At 41.6% G+C, this 12,500-nt stretch overlaps 1 protein-coding gene and 1 non-coding gene across 7 annotated transcripts in view; both read left to right on the forward strand.

The window, feature by feature from the left end:
• LOC120547899 (PDZ and LIM domain protein 7-like) overlaps window positions 1-4,253 on the forward strand; it is a 105,728-nt gene extending 101,475 nt beyond the window's left edge. For all 6 annotated transcript variants that reach the window (XM_039783716.1, XM_039783717.1, XM_039783719.1 and 3 more), the window contains 3 exons: window positions 1,625-1,745; window positions 2,544-2,659; window positions 3,941-4,253. In XM_039783716.1, coding sequence (XP_039639650.1) covers window positions 1,625-1,745; window positions 2,544-2,659; window positions 3,941-4,030 — 327 coding nt within the window. In that variant the 3' untranslated portion in view covers window positions 4,031-4,253. The remainder of the gene's footprint in view (window positions 1-1,624; window positions 1,746-2,543; window positions 2,660-3,940) is intronic.
• A 6,875-nt stretch (window positions 4,254-11,128) lies between these two features.
• On the forward strand, window positions 11,129-11,202 carry trnat-agu. The gene has a single exon. It is a non-coding gene; the product is annotated as a tRNA-Thr (tRNA).
• Window positions 11,203-12,500: the final 1,298 nt, after the last annotated feature.

Below are 12,500 nucleotides of genomic sequence, written 5' to 3' on the forward strand. Positions count from 1 at the left end.
CTTAGTGGTCCCCTAATACTGTATCTGAAGTCTCTTTTATATAGACCTTAGTGGTCCCCTAATACTGTATCTGAAGTCTCTTTTATATAGACCTTAGTGGTCCCCTAATACTGTATCTTGACCAACTGCCACTTTGGTCGTTTGAAAGCCATGATGTCTCTCTCTCATGGGGGGGCCAAAATCTCTGGGCAGGCAAAGCAGAGAAAGGGGAGGTAACCTTGCTCCTTATGACCTCATAAGGAGAAGATTCCTGATTGGTCCATCTGAGCTTTCATTTCCTCAAAGGCAGAGCAGGATACCCAGGGCTCGGTTTACACCTATCACCATTTCTAGCCACTGGGGGGGCCATAGGCAGGCTGGGGGAACTCATATTAATGTTAAAAAAAAAACTCATAAAGTGACATTTTCATGCCATGGGACCTTTAAACCAATCACAATCATCTAGGACAGAGCAACGGTGCCTCTGCAAAATAGCCTTTTGGTGGAACTACCCTTAAATCCAACTCATTTAAGTCTGAAGATTGTCAGAATTTTCTACACTTGTTATCCGACAGGTTATTCTCACTGCACTGGCAGCGACTGATTTAGCAAACTTTAGCTAATTAAATACAAGGCACAGAAACCTGACATTGCTCCAGATCGTTTAAGTTGCAGTGTGTTCTGAAAGGTCCTCCCACAGATAACGTATCGCAGCTCAGCACTCGGCTACAACGTCAGCAATAACGGAAAGAATATAGGATTTGTAGTACGTGATGACACACTGGAATTACTGTTTAAATTTACTCTTAAGGTGCAAGTACAATTTGACATAATTGAAGGAGAAAATGCCGCCTGTCTGACACAAGGGGGGGGTAAGCTTCGCTTCAGAACTGGAACCTCCTATGGCGCCATTTTGACCCTACAAAGAGATCACCTCCCGTTAGCATCCCATTGACTCCCATTCATTTTGGCGCCACTATGACAGAGAATAACTTTACATCTGAAGCGTTTAAAGACTCTATTTGTCCGTTGTTTATTTCTAAAGAAACACGACAATGTATAAAAGGCTCCATTACCTTGTAGCTCACGTTATGGCTCCGTAGCAGACGCTTTTATAACAATAGGCTAACGATTGGGTCATAACCACGAGACTTACTGTCACACAGTAGAGGAATTACCGTATAGTACAGGAGAAGCTCACAGGCAGTTTGGACTTCCATTAGCTGTTTAGGTTTAATGACTAATGTTAACTAGCATGTTAGTGATCAGTAATTAGCCTGTGCCTATGTTATCTCCTTACATATACCTACGCTCTCCGTCTCTGTAAGATTGGGAATGATTGAGATTTCTCTCGGCACAGCTACCAGAAGACTTCACACTTTCAGACAGGTTGCTCACGTCACATTTAGGTCGTCTCTCTCAGTTGGAGGCTGCGCAGTAAAGCAAGAGATCACCAGAAAAGTGCTTCTAATATCCTTCACTGGTCTCCATCCAGAGCAACGGTGTCTATTGGTCCATTATATATATATATATATATATATATATATATATATATATATATATATATATATATATATATATATATATATATATATATATGTCAATGGTCTGACATGCTGTTTGTCACGGGTTTTTTTTTTTACAGGAAGTGATGCACGCTCTGCGGCAGACGTGGCACACCACATGCTTCGTGTGCGCGGCGTGCGGCAAAGCGTTCGGAAACAGCCTCTTCCACATGGAGGACGGAGAGCCGTACTGCGAGAAAGGTAACCTCAATTAGACCAGTCAGTTTTCAGAGTGTGTGTCGGTACCCGATCCGTGCCGTCTGCACGATCCGTTGTTGTACGAGGATTTACGACACCGCACGATCTGTTTCCACGCTTCCGATCGACAGCCAAGCTAACGTTAGTTTAGCTAACAGCTAATTCGGCTAACCGCTAGCTGAGACAGCATGTTATAACTTTAAAAGACCCTCAAAATAAAACTTGAAAATAAACGTTAACGTACATAACAGCTGTTACGTCAGCTCTACTTTACTTGTGCTCATTTAAAATACAATCACTCAACACTGGTCTTTATTGTTATTACTGTAAAGTCTTAATGTAGCTGTAGCTGCTTCTCCCATTGAGTTTGACTTAACGTTATTTTAGACTGAATCTAGCTGTCAGCTAGCGGTTAGCCGAATTAGCCGAATTTTATTCTTGTCTTTTAATGTTTTTAATTTGTTTATTAATGTTTTTAAATTGTTTTTAATTGTCTTCTAACTGCTTTTTAATGTTTTATGTAAAGCACTTTGAATTGCCCTGTTGCTGAAATGAGCTATACAAATAAAGCTGCCTTGCCTTGCCTTGCCTTGTTAGCTAAACTAACGTTAGCTTCCCGGTGAAACAGTATTATCATCTGCGCATGCGTGAACATTTTGCGCATGCGCAGAACAGATCGTGCAGGCAGCACGGATCGGGTACCGACAGTGTGTTTGCTAGTTTGAGTCAGTTTTCAGAGTGTCTGCTGTAATAATCCTGGTCGTGCTCGGGTCTTTCTATCCGTCTCTGTCCCTCCGTCAGATTACATCTCCCTCTTCAGCACCAAGTGTCATGGCTGTGACTTCCCGGTGGAAGCTGGAGATAAGTTCATCGAGGCTCTGGGTCACACCTGGCACGACACCTGCTTCGTCTGTGCGGTAAGAACCACAAACAGACCACAAGCTCACACTGGAAATGACTTCGGTTCACACATGTACAGTACAGGCCAAAAGTTTGGACACACTTTCTCATTCAATGCGTTTCCTTTTTATTTTCATGACTATTTACATTGTAGATTCTCACTGAAGGCATCAAAACTATGAATGAACACATATGGAATTATGTACTTAACAAAAAGTGTGAAATAACTGAAAACATGTCTTATATTTTAGATTCTTCAAAGTAGCCACCCTTTGCTTTTTCTGATAACTCTGCAAACCCTTGGTGTTCTCTCAATGAGCTTCATGAGGTAGTCACCTGAAATGGTTTTACCTTCACAGGTGTGCTTTGTCAGGGTTCATTAGTGGAAGTTTTTCCCTTATTAATAAAAAAAGCAAAGGGTGGCTACTTTGAGGAATCTAAAATATAAGACGTATACACCTTTTTCAAATCCCACTCGTAATTCATATCATTCGATCTCATTCACTTTGATGCCTAAAGTGAGAATCTACAATAATCATAAAAATAAAAAAAGAAAACGCACTGAATGAGAAGGTGTGGCCCAACTTTTGGCCTGTACTGTATATCATGCACCCCTGGTATTTGCTAGCCTGGTGAGAGAGTCCTGATCTGGCGAGCTCCAGTTTTCCACTCACAGATCAGTCTGGCATCTTGAGATAGAGAAAATTTGGAGCCGTTCGCCAAACGACCGACCAATCAGCGTTGGTTTTGAGGCAGGTTTAGGTGGTGATAGACAGATGGTTTATCCAATCAGCTAACCAGGATTTTCAACCAGCGGTAGCCCTAATTCTGTTAGCCACTCATTCATAGGGTTTCGGTACCCAACCCTACTCGTTAATGCTTTTTCCTCTTGGATCCTTCTTTTGGAATATGGACCAGGAACCTGAAATGGTGCCTTTTATTCCTAAATTCTCGTTACACAAACGGCAAATCTCCTTTACCGACATGCTGCTAGCTCGCTGAGCTAACGAGCTATGCTCTGCCTGCCTGCAGCAGGGGTAGCCTGGCTCGTGGTTGTATTTCCATACGCTTCGTTGATCTGATTGGTTGATTTGGCCCCGTCTATCACCAACTATAGGTGGTAGATAGACAGATGGTTTATCCAATCGGCTAACCAGGATTTTCACCCCCTTCCCAAAAGTTCTCCAACGGAAAGTTCCCAGATGGATATGCCGAGCAGATGGGAAGCGATCCATCTGGAGGAGTCAGGTTATGTATTTGCACCAGTTTGTAATATTAATATTTGTCGCTGTGTGCAGGTTTGCAACGTGAACCTGGAGGGCCAGCCTTTCTACTCCAAGAAGGACAAGCCTCTGTGCAAGAAGCACGCTCACGCCATCAACGTGTAGACCAACGTCACCGGGGGGCCGACAGACGACGACGACATTTACAAGATGTGTGTGAAACGCAAAAACGTATTGCAGAATACACTTTGGTTTTCCTTTTTCTGTGCATTGATATGAATATGAATATGAATGATTGATTGAAACGACGCTGCCTGATGATTCTGCTTCGAACAGAACGAGAAACAAAGTCACGATGTTCTCCGTTGTCCACACACACACGGACAAAGACACACACACACACACAAGGACAAATCACACACACACACACACAAGGACAAATCACACACACACACACAAAGTAGTTTTATTAACGGTTGGTTCCTCAACCAACCGTTCCTTGTACCTTGAACAGAAACCACAGACTGAACAGACACCCAGAGATCAGCCTGTTCCTACATATCGCTGCAGATGAACCAGCATCCCTGGTGTAGCTACTTACCCCTCTCTGATGTCACGTTACGATGCAACACATAACCTGAAAGCGGCTCCGAGCGTGTGATATTTATCCGAAAGCTAATATATCTTTACTGCTGCGTTCAGCGCTCAACACATTACTAGTCGTTTCCTTTGTTGTGTGGATGTTTTGAGCGTTGACGGATGATTTTTATCCGTCAATAACTGCGTTACTGTTTTGGTGTCTGAGAGCTTGAATGTTTATTAGCCAGTCCTTCCAGAAAAACACAGAGTTTTTGTGATTGTTGCGGGGCAAAAATCCTTGATTATGCAGCACGTTTTCTTAAAAAAATGCGATGGAATATGCAATATGCAATTTTATGCGATGAAATTGCGGGAACTTGCAAAAACTGATGAAAAAGAGAAGAAAAAGTGATTCCCCCAAACACCCTGCTTTTTTTAAACTTAATTTCCAAAAATAGTTTACAGATATTCAGTCATTGCAATAAGTAAACAAATAAGATACAAAAATATATACAAATAATATAATATTAAAGTAAAAATAAAAGTAATAGTCTAAATAGAGGGAATAAAAGATACAAAAGAGACAGACTTTCAAACATAATTAATAATATAGACATCAGGAGCACTTAGACATCAGATATTAAGATAGCTTTCTGATTGGATACCAACTTAAGAGACTCAGAGGACATGTCAAATTCAACCTCCAACAACCTGCTTTTCGATGATGTTCACTTCGTGTAATTACGTCACTTCATAACGTTCCCATGGCAACAGGGGCTAAATGGCTGCTCTTGTGTGAAGTAAACGCAACATTTTTGCAACTTTCTGCTAAGATATATTACAGGCCAAAAGTTTGGACACACCTTCTCATTCAATGTGTTTCCTTTTTATTTTCATGACTATTTACATTGTAGATTCTCACTGAAGGCATCAAAACTATGAATGAACACATATGGAATTATGTACTTAACAAAAAAGTGTGAAATAACTGAAAACATGTCTTATATTTTAGATTCATCAAAGTAGCCACCCTTTGCTTTTTTATTAATAAGGGAAAAACTTCCACTAATGAACCCTGACAAGGCACACCTGTGAAGGTAAAACCATTTCAGGTGACTACCTCATGAAGCTCATTGAGAGAACACCAAGGGTTTGCAGAGTTATCAAAAAAAGCAAAGGGTGGCTACTTTGAAGAATCTAAAATATAAGACATGTTTTCAGTTATTTCACACTTTTTTTGTTAAGTACATAATTCCATATGTGTTCATTCATAGTTTTGATGCCTTCAGTGAGAATCTACAATGTAAATAGTCATGAAAATAAAGGAAACACATTGAATGAGAAGTTGTGTCCAAACTTTTGGCCTGTACTGTATATTATGGGACTTTTTTGCAAGGAAAATGCGGGGATTATGAAATCATGCAAGCACCGCATATTTTCCGTGGAAATCGGCAATTTATGTGGCGAAATTGCGGCATATTTGAAAAAATGCGGCTCCCTCCGCATGAATATGCAGACTTTGGCTGATTATGCGTTGAATTATGCGATCACATAATCGTGTTTTTCTGGAGGGACTGGTTAGGGCCACTTCACGGCTCCGTTCACACTGCTTCTTTTAACGTCTGTTTCTTTTATATCTTCTTTTATTGGATCGCGTGCACACACGCGATCCAATAAAATGATTTCTGGGGAATCGGAGGCTCCGTAAAGATGTGTGCCTTCCCAGATATATCCTCTCTGTTTTCGCCGTTTTGGTCTCAACCAATGTGGTTCGGACAGCGGTGTAGTCTATGTGATACGCAGGTATACGTAGTATACCCACTATGAAAGCTCCAGGATTTCCATATACCCACTTAAAAATGCCCAATGACACGTAACAACATACAGTACAGGCCAAAAGTTTGGACACACCTTCTCATTCAATGTGTTTCTTTATTTTCATGACTATTTACATTGTAGATTCTCACTGAAGGCATCAAAACTATGAATGAACACATATGGAATTATGTACTTAACAAAAAAGTGTGAAATAACTGAAAACATGTCTTATATTTTAGATTCTTCAAAGTAGCCACCCTTTGCTTTTTTTGATAACTCTGCAAACCCTTGGTGTTCTCTCAATGAGCTTCATGAGGTAGTCACCTGAAATGGTTTTACCTTCACAGGTGTGCTTTGTCAGGGTTCATTAGTGGAAGTTTTTCCCTTATTAATAAAAAAAGCAAAGGGTGGCTACTTTAAAATGCATTGAATGAGAAAGTGTGTCCAAACTTTTGGCCTGTACGGTACTTTGCATTATATTTTTGGTATATTTTGAATAGTCATCTGTGTTTTTCTCCTTCACATATAGGCTAAATAAAGGTATTTCCACCGTAAATTGGTGCATAAAAGTGTGTCAGAATACAGGAAATGAAGTCGTTGATGCTCAAAACTTTCCTGGGGGAGGACACCCAGACCCCCCAACTATCATATGCTCCCTCCAAAAGGCCCATTCTGGCCCATATATACAGTATAGGCCCATACATATACAGGACAGTATACCCACTACAATACGTTAGACTACACCATTGGGTTCGGATTAAAATGCTCCCAGGACATGAACTCCTGTTTCCTGGGTGAAAGTCTTGTGTTTTCTCCTTAACTTCTTCCAGGATATAAACACCTGTTTCCTGGGTGAAAGTCTTGTGTTTTCTCCTTAACTTCTTCAGGACATGAACACCTGTTTCCTGGGTGAAAGTCTTGTGTTTTCTCCTTAACTTCTTCAGGACATGAACACCTGTTTCCTGGGTGAAAGTCTTGTGTTTTCTCCTTAACTTCTTCCAGGACATGAACACCTGTTTCCTGGGTGAAAGTCTTGTGTTTTCTCCTTAACTTCTTCAGGACATGAACACCTGTTTCCTGGGTGAAAGTCTTGTGTTTTCTCCTTAACTTCTTCAGGACATGAACTCCTGTTTCCTGGGTGAAAGTCTTGTGTTTTCTCCTTAACTTCTTCAGGACATGAACACCTGTTTCCTGGGTGAAAGTCTTGTGTTTTACTCCTTAACTTCTTCAGGACATGAACACCTGTTTCCTGGGTGATAGTCTTGTGTTTTTTCTTAACTTCTTCCAGGACATGAACACCTGTTTCCTGGGTGACAGTTTTGAGTTTTCTCCTTAACTTCTTCCAGGATATGAACACCTGTTTCCTGGGTGACAGTCTTGTGTTTTCTCCTTAACTTTGCGTGCACGTCGAATAAAGCAACTTCAAAAACCTGCATAAAAGTGTAAAAAGAACACACCAAGAAAGCCACCAAAACAGCATCAAAAACATTAGAAAAAAAGAATATAAAGCATCGAAGAATACATTCAAAAAGTGATGAAAAAAGGTCATCAAACAGCATCAAAAAAGCATCTAAAGCATAGAAAAAAAGTGCCAGAAAATCGTCAAAAAATAGCATAGGTAAAAGCGTCTAAAGCTTAAAAAAAAAACACCAAAAAACAACTAGTGGGCGCTAACTTATGAAACGCTCCTGTGGGTCGAATTAGACGATCAAACACAAGGTCTCGTCGTACGGTTTGGAGGACTTTTTCGGTAGTTATTCTTCGTTTACAGCAAACAGGATAAATGAAAACATCCTGACCACTTCTCCGTGGTGTTTTTAACAGTGTGAACGGAGCCTCGCTGTCGGTACGCGATCTGTGCTGCCTGCCTGACATGCACCATGCACATACGCAAGATGTTCGCGCTTACGCAGATGATAATCCTGTTTACGTCACTGCACGATCTGTTCCTCGTTTGCGCACCTTTGCACCGCGGGAATTTCATTCATTTCATTCATTTCACAGCGCTCGCAGAGGGGAGTGTGGAGGAAACTGAAGCCTTGCAGTGACAGAAAGTGACTCAGACTAGTGATAGACCGATTTTATCGGCCGGCCGATATATGGGGCCCATATTTGCGTTTTTACGTGTATCGGCATCAGTTGCTGCATTCGCCGATAGCTTTTTCCCGGTATTATTTACAGACAGGCATCCACAGGCCAAAACCTGGCTAAAACACACTGTAAACAGGCCTTCATATGTAGCGGAAAAAACACCCAATCTGGTAACACCAGCAGCGTCTCACCGCCGCATGGGTCATCAGAACAGAAAGCGGCGTGGAGGCTTCGTACGATCATTTAAACCAGTTTTATGACGAGGAAAAATCTGACATTTCTGGGCAAACTTTGCCCACCGGCTTTCAAAAAGAAAATCCGCACTTCGGTCCCATCCACAGCAGACCTGGAACGGCACGCTGAACTGAAGCAACATATGGAGAAAAAACTCTGAACTAAGTTCATTTTTGGAACTGTGAACTTAGTTCAAAATGTTGAAGTATGAACTATGAACTGAACTTAGTTCATTTTAAAATTTGTGAACTGAACTTTGAACTAGTTCATGTAGAAAGTGAACTTTACCCAACACTGCGTATTTATGCGCATGCACGTATTTATGCGCATATCGGCTAGGAGGCAGCACAGATCGCGTACCCACACTCACATACACTGATTACATGATTAAGAGCAGAAGGACTGTTTGGTTTAGGAACTCTGTGTCTTTTGGCTGAAGTTAAAAATGACTTTTGACACAAGTTCCAGCGGGGGAAACATTACAAATTCAGACTCTTTGCAGCGTTTTGTGCCTTAGAAAACGCTCTGTGATTCGTCTGTCTGACCGCGTGCCGGTGTACAGTTTATACTTTGAATATTTTATACAGTTTGGGTATTTTTTTCAGAGGGTGAACGTGTGTCACGGTTTGTCCCAGCATGTGGAACGAGGCAGGTTTGAACTGGTTGGTTTTTTTTGTGTCGATGAGTTGAAAGTGAAACTGTATTAATGTCACATTTCGAAGGATGGAAAGAAGCTGAAGTAACTTTAAAACTCTCCTGGTTGTTGGAGCTTCAGCTGCTTCAAACATTTGTTTAAAAGGTTTTTAAGTATTTGATGAATATCTGTGTTGCAAGCTGAATAAACTGAGCGCTTCAAACACTTGAAATCGTTTGCTGTGAAATTTTTCTGCCCGTTTAAAGGGTAACTTGTACCTATGTTCCTCTATGTTTTTGTGTCTAAGTGACTGACATTGGTTCAGTATTAAGGGAGATCGCTGCAGTCCACAGCGGAGAAACAAGCTACAGTGTAAGTTAATGGGGCAATTGTGCAGCTTGTATTAACCTTCAAGTTCTGTTTGTTGCCGCTGACAGGCTCAGATTATTATTCTAAGTGTCTGACGACATTATGGAAAAGGTAAAGGATGCCGAAACGTGTTTCTGAAAACATTTGAAGAGAGAAATAGGCCATGTGTCTCTGTGTGTATCTCTGTGTGTGTCTGTGTGTGTGTGTGTGTGTCTCTGTGTGTGTGTGTGTGTGTGTGTGTGTTTGTGTGTGTATCTCTGTGTGTGTGTGTGTGTGTGTTTGTGTGTGTCTCTGTGTGTGTGCAGTTGCTGAATCTGTCTTCATTTCAGATCAACAAAGGTCAGTTTAAAAGATTTTCCTCAGATTTTGAGAGACTCTAGTCACGCTCATCCCACTCCCCGTTTTTCCTGGTTAGCTCTCCACCAATCAGATGGGTCGTTTGATGAAGGCCGACGGCCCCCTCAGACGGACGACGGCACGGGACACACCGAACAGACTCGAGTCACCGACCTCGCCAGACTGTCAGACAGACGATTATATATATTATTATTGTCGGTGCCTTAAAGTGATGTTTCGGAGTAATTCACCCTAGGGTCCTTTGCACCATGACCTCGAGCCAAACACCCCCCCAGAAGCTTTTTTCACCTGGGTCTAACATTGGGAGAGTTAGCTAGAGTAGCGTTAGCCGCTGAATAGCTTAGTGCAGGGGCTAATGGACCCACGTTTGTATCTTGTAAGTTACCCCACTAATAATGCCCGAAATGATACCAAACGTCTACAAGTAGTACATATAGGTTATGCACTCATAAAACGATGGATTGGAAAGTTTGTAAGTACACCAGAAGGTTATGTAAATAAAACTTGCCTGCTGGCTTCTGCTCTCTGCTGTTGTTGTTGCTGCTGTAAGACGAGTGCTTAGGGACCGTCTACAAATTACAACACCGAAAAGAGATGCAACAAAAATATTTATTAATTTAACTTTTTTTTTTAAGTAAGTGCTGTAGTATAACTAGCAGGAGACAAGTAATAATTGAGGTAAGTTTGGAGACATTACCTTATTTAATCATTAAGTTAATAAATATTTTTGTTGTATCTCTTTCGGTGTAGTAATTGTAGACGATCGTCCCCTAACCTGCAGGTAACAGCAGCAGCAGAAAGCAGAAGCCAGCGAACAAGTATTCATAAACTTCTGGTGTACTTACAAACTTTCCAATCCATTAGAAAATTTTATACTGTTAATTTTGTAGACGTTTAGTATCATTTCGGCATTTTTTGTGGGTAACTTAACAAGAAACAAACGTGGGTCCATTAGCCCCTGCGCTAGGCTATTCAGCTGATAACGCTACTCTACGCTAACTCTCCCAGTGTTAGACCCAGGTGAAAAAAGCTTCTGGGGGGGTGTTTGGCTCGAGGTCATGGTGCAAAGGACCCTAGGGTGAATTACTCCGAACCATCACTTTAAGCCACAGCGCCTCTTCATTCCCTTCTGACCCCCGATGAGCTGCAGCAACTCCCTGAGAAATGATTCATTTCGTGGAGGTGCTGTGGCTTAGTTGGTTAAAGCGCCTGTCTAGTAAACAGGAGATCCTGGGTTCAAATCCCAGCAGCGCCTTGCTCTTACTGTTCCCTACATGAAGAACAGGTTGAGTTAGATCCTTGTTGTCTTGAACAGAGCTTTCAACAAGCCGATACTTTGCCAGAAGTAGACGTGATGCAGAGCGGAGGACAGCTTTTGGGATGCTCTGTTGGAATCACAAACATGACAAAAGACACAAAGAAACTACAAACGTCTCCACGAGGATTCAGACTTCTCTCCTGGCCAAGGCGCTGCTGGGATTTGAACCCAGGACCTCCTGGTTACAAGACAGGTGCTTTAACAAACTAAGCCACAACTGCTGCTCTGCTTGTTGCAGACGCTGTCTAAATGTTTCTGTGTCTAAGTGACTGATGGGTAGGGTTGGGTACCGAAACTCGGTGCCAATAGGGAACCGGTGCCGACGTAAATGGTAGTAACGAGACCGAATAAGAATGAAAGTTTCGCTGCCTCATTTCGGTGCTTGACTTTACACTACACCTGACAGCATGTAACGTTAGCCTACCTTTAGCTAGCAGCTGGATTAAACACCGGTAAAATGCTGACAGCTAACGTTAAACAGTGTAAAGTGTGACTGGATTTCACTGTGGAGGACTTCAACAGCGGGATGTAACAGTCTGCTCTGCAGCGCAGCAGCAGCTGCCGCTGTCGCAATTCATAGATATACAGTAGTAGTACTAGTAGTACTAGTAGTACTATGTTTATATGGTCGGAATTAAACAACACAGACGGTGCGTTCACTTGCAGCTGCCGTTGTCGGAATTAAACAACACAGACGGTGCATTCACTTAAAACAGGTTGCCTCGTGGTGCATTCACAGTAATTGTAAAATACCCTTTTCCCATCTGGGGTTCAACAGCAATTTACTGGTGAAATTATTGTTATTGTTATAGTTATTACATTATTATTAAGTCTTTAATTTTGACCATGACCTTAGCAATAAACAAGTCACTGACTGTTGTTTACTACCCTTATTTTTTTTTTCTTATTTTTTTTTTTACTTTATTGAAAAGTACCGGTTCAGGCACCGTTCAGGCACCGTTCAGGCACCGTTCAGGCACCGTTTAGGCACCGGCACCGTTTTAAAAGTATCGATTTAGCACCGGAATCAAAAAAAAAAAAACGATACCCAACCCTACTGATGGGAAGAACAATCTTTGACATTGGTCCAGTATTAAGTGAGATCAAGCTAGAGAAACAAACTACAGTGTAAGTTAATGGGGCAATTGTGCAGCTTGTATTAACCTTCAAGTTCTGTTGTTGCTGCTGAGAGGCTCAGATTATTATTCTAAGTTTCTGACGACATTATGGAAAGG

The sequence above is a fragment of the Perca fluviatilis genome, chromosome 19, assembly GCF_010015445.1.
Source record: "Perca fluviatilis chromosome 19, GENO_Pfluv_1.0, whole genome shotgun sequence".
Taxonomy (NCBI): domain Eukaryota; kingdom Metazoa; phylum Chordata; class Actinopteri; order Perciformes; family Percidae; genus Perca; species Perca fluviatilis.